Genomic DNA, 3,780 nt, shown 5'->3' with positions numbered 1-3,780 from the left:
CCGGCCCCCCCTCTCCTTGTCCCCCACCCTCAGCCGCCCGCAGGAGCTGAGTGGCTGCTCCATCCTCCCCTTGCTGAGGGGTTTCTGGGCTGACACTCCCCAGGAGCTCCATCCCTGCCCAGGAGTCCTCTGCCTGCACCAGTTCCAGTCCCTGAGCCTCAACTGGGAACATCCCACACAGCTCTGGGCTCCCCACAGGGGTTTCTGCTGGGGATGGACCCTCCCTGTACACCAGCCCAGCAGCACCTGCTCCCTGCTCCAACCCTGGTTTATCCTCCTCCTCTTCCTCCTCCAGTGGTTGCACATCTGGAGCCTCACTCCCTCCCTGCTCCATCCCCAGGGAACCAGCCTCACTGGGGGGCTGAAAATCTGCCTCTGTTCTCCCTCCATTGAGCTCCTCCACCTCTGCCCTCAGCTGCACGTTCCCACCAGGGCCCTGCTCCCCCAGCATGTCCAGGATCACAGGCCCCTCCTCAAGCTCCACACCAGCTCCAGCCCCCTCTCCCTGCAGAACCAGCAGGGTCTCCTGTGGCACCTCCTGCTCCCCCTGTCCTTGTGCCCCATCCTCAGCCTCCCCCAGGAGCTCAACAGCTTCATGGTTCTCCTCTCCCTGCAGAGTTTCTGGGCTGAGATCCTCACCCAGCTCCATGTTTTTCTGCTCATCCTCTACCTCCAATCCCACTAACTCTGGTTTATCAGCCTGGCCCAGGGGTTGCACATCTGGATCCACACTCCCCCCCTGCTCCTTCCCCCAGGATTCAGCCTCCCTGGGGGGCTGCAGACCTGCCTCCCCCTCTGCAGGCAGCTGCTGGTTGGCATCGCTGCTCTGGGGCTCCAGAGGCTGCACATCTGTCCGTGCTCCACCTTCCTGCACCTCGGCATGTGGCACAGTCACTGCCACCCCCCCACCCCTCCCCAAAACCATCTGTCCCCTCACAGACCCATCACCAGAGGCCTCTCCCCAGGGATTCACCTCCACACCTCCCTGCTCCTCCTCCAGCATCCCGGGGCCAGGAGCCCCCATCCCCTCAGAGGGGACCCTGATCCCCTGGGCTGCTCCCCTTTCTGCTTCACCCTGGAGCTCTGGCTCCAGGGGCTCCCAAGGCCTGATTTCAAGTTTCTGGGGAACCCCCAGTGCTGGGCCAGCCTCTCCCCCCAGCCCCACATGCTCTTCTGGAGCTGCAGCTGGGCCAAGCCCACCCATGGGTCCCTGCCCTCCCTGTTCTCCCCCTGGCTCCTGAGCCCTGTGGTTCCAGGATCCCAAGGACCCACCAGCCTGTGTCACATCTGGAATATGGAGCTTGGCCATGGCTGGTCCCTCTTCCAGGTCTCCTTCCAACAGCTCGTGACCGAGGTGCGTCCCTGGCAGGACCCCAGGGGTTGTGCCATGGGCTGTGGTTGCCTCCAGCCCCCTTTGGGGCTCAGCATCATCCTGGGGGTGCTGGGCAGTGTCTGGGGGTGCCTGCAACTTCAGCTGTTTGCTCAGAGCTGCAATTGCATCATTCATCTCTCTTAGCAAAGAGCTTTGGTCAGAGCAGTGTTCCTCTTTCAGAGGTGGGAAGGGGTCTTCTTCCATGGAGCTCACTCTGGGCCGCTCTCCCAAAAGGCTTCTTTCTGCTGGCAGCACTTCCCAGACTCTGGAAAGGGCAGAAAAATCAGGAGGGGGAGGTCAGCCCAGTCCCCAGGTTGAGCTCCAGCTCCATCCCATCCACCCAGGCCAGCACCAGGGGGGTCTCTGTTCTGCCAACCTCAGCCCACCCCCCGTCTCCAAACCCTGTTTTATTTCCCCTCTGGGTGTCCTGGGGGTTCACACAGGCAGTGATGGGGACAGGGGATGCACAGCTTGGGGCCATACCATGGAATCATGGACTGGTTTGGGTTGGATAGAACCATAAAGACCATCTGGTCCAGATCATCTAGTCCCAAACCCCCAGCATGGACAGGGACGCTGGGCAGTGTCTGGGGGTGCCTGCAACTTCAGCTGTTTGCTCAGAGCTGCAATTGCATCATTCATCTCTCTTAGCAAAGAGCTTTGGTCAGAGCAGTGTTCCTCTTTCAGAGGTGGGAAGGGGTCTTCTTCCATGGAGCTCACTCTGGGCCGCTCTCCCAAAAGGCTTCTTTCTGCTGGCAGCACTTCCCAGACTCTGGAAAGGGCAGAAAAATCAGGAGGGGGAGGTCAGCCCAGTCCCCAGGTTGAGCTCCAGCTCCATCCCATCCACCCAGGCCAGCACCAGGGGGGTCTCTGTTCTGCCAACCTCAGCCCACCCCCCGTCTCCAAACCCTGTTTTATTTCCCCTCTGGGTGTCCTGGGGGTTCACACAGGCAGTGATGGGGACAGGGGATGCACAGCTTGGGGCCATACCATGGAATCATGGACTGGTTTGGGTTGGATAGAACCGTAAAGACCATCTGGTCCAGATGATCTAGTCCCAAACCCCCAGCATGGACAGGGACACCTCCCACTAGATCAGGTTGCTCCAAATCCTGCCTGGCGAGCAAGTGTGCACCTTCCCAGGCTCCAGCTTCACCTTAGTGGTGATGAAAAGAGACAAGTCTTGGTCAGGAATGGTGAGTGCCTGGGGCCAGGGAAGGATGCAGGACAAGGAGCTGGGCTGGGAGACCTGATCTCCAGGAGGGGAGATGGGTGGGGAGGAAAGGAGCAGTGAAAGGACTAAATAACTTGTTTTGCTTGGGGAAGGTGAAGGTTTGGGTGCTTGGTCCCAGCTTGCAGACCTCGGGGGCACCAGCTGAAGCAGCAGCTGTTGCCCAGGACCCCTTACACGTGGTGGGAGCCCCTGGCCTGGGGGTCTCTGCTCCGGGACCCCAGCCTGATCCGCATCTCCGAGCGGTGCCTCTCCGGACTCATCTGCAGCCAACAGGGTGGGAAGAGCAGAGGGAAAAGGACTTGGTGAGGAAGAGGATCCAGCTGGAACGAAGCTGAGCTCTCCAGCAGGTATCTAGAAATACCCTCCCAAAAAACCCTGGAGGTGCCAGGACTCAGGTGCTGGTACCCCTGCCCCCCTCTCCCTTCCCAGGTGTCTGAGGCACCGGGACCACCCAGTCTGGGAAAGCTTCCCCAGCAGCCCCAAACCAAACAGAGCATGGACACCCTGTCCTCTCCCCAGCTGAAGTACCTGTGGGGACATTGGCACCTCGCCGGGCAGCTCTGCCACTGCTCTGTCCCTGCAAACACAGAGCACAGGGGTCAACGTGGCAACTGCATCCTCTTCATCACCTCCAGCCCTGCCCCAGCGTTGTCTCCAGCTCCAGAGGCAGCAGGACAGCAAACCCCACAGTCACACAGTGGGTCAGGGTTGGAAGGAACTTCTGAAGATCATCTAGTCCAACCCTCCTGCCAGAGCAGGGTCACCTACAGTAGATCCCACAGGAACGTGTCCAGGTGGGTTTGAAAGTCTCCAGAGAAGGAGCCTCCACAGCCTCTCTGGGCAGCCTGGCCCAGGGCTCTCAAGCCAGTCCTGGCTGGGTCCTTCTGGGTGCAGGATGTCCCCCTCTCTGCTGGGGACACATCCAGCACAGGGTGCTGACAGCCCTGCCCTTTTCTCATGATGCTTTTCACCCCAAACCAACACCAACCCACCCCACGGAGCCCTCGGCAGCCGAGACCCCCCAGCTCATCCCTCAGCAGGGAACGATGGAGGTGGCAGAGGGAGACGCTGCTCACCCGGGTTCCTCCCCGTGCTCCCAAGCCACCATGGCCCTGGTGGTCTGCAGGTAGCCCTGGGTCTGCTGGAGCTGCTGGTGGAGCTGCTGCAGGTGGTT

General features: G+C 60.8%; 1 protein-coding gene across 1 annotated transcript in view; it reads right to left on the bottom strand.

The window, feature by feature from the left end:
- Positions 1-3,780, bottom strand: part of RAB44 (RAB44, member RAS oncogene family) — a 13,711-nt gene that overhangs the window by 7,788 nt on the left and 2,143 nt on the right. The window contains exons 5-6 of the mRNA XM_010001397.1: positions 3,135-3,183; positions 197-700 (exon numbers count right to left, since the gene is read on the bottom strand). Coding sequence (XP_009999699.1) covers positions 197-700; positions 3,135-3,183 — 553 coding nt within the window. The remainder of the gene's footprint in view (positions 1-196; positions 701-3,134; positions 3,184-3,780) is intronic.

Source organism: Chaetura pelagica, unplaced genomic scaffold (genome assembly GCF_000747805.2).
Source record: "Chaetura pelagica isolate M959 unplaced genomic scaffold, ChaPel_1.0 scaffold507, whole genome shotgun sequence".
NCBI lineage: Eukaryota > Metazoa > Chordata > Aves > Apodiformes > Apodidae > Chaetura > Chaetura pelagica.
Note: the sequence above shows the minus strand (reverse complement) of the source record. Positions and strands in the feature narration are given on the sequence as shown.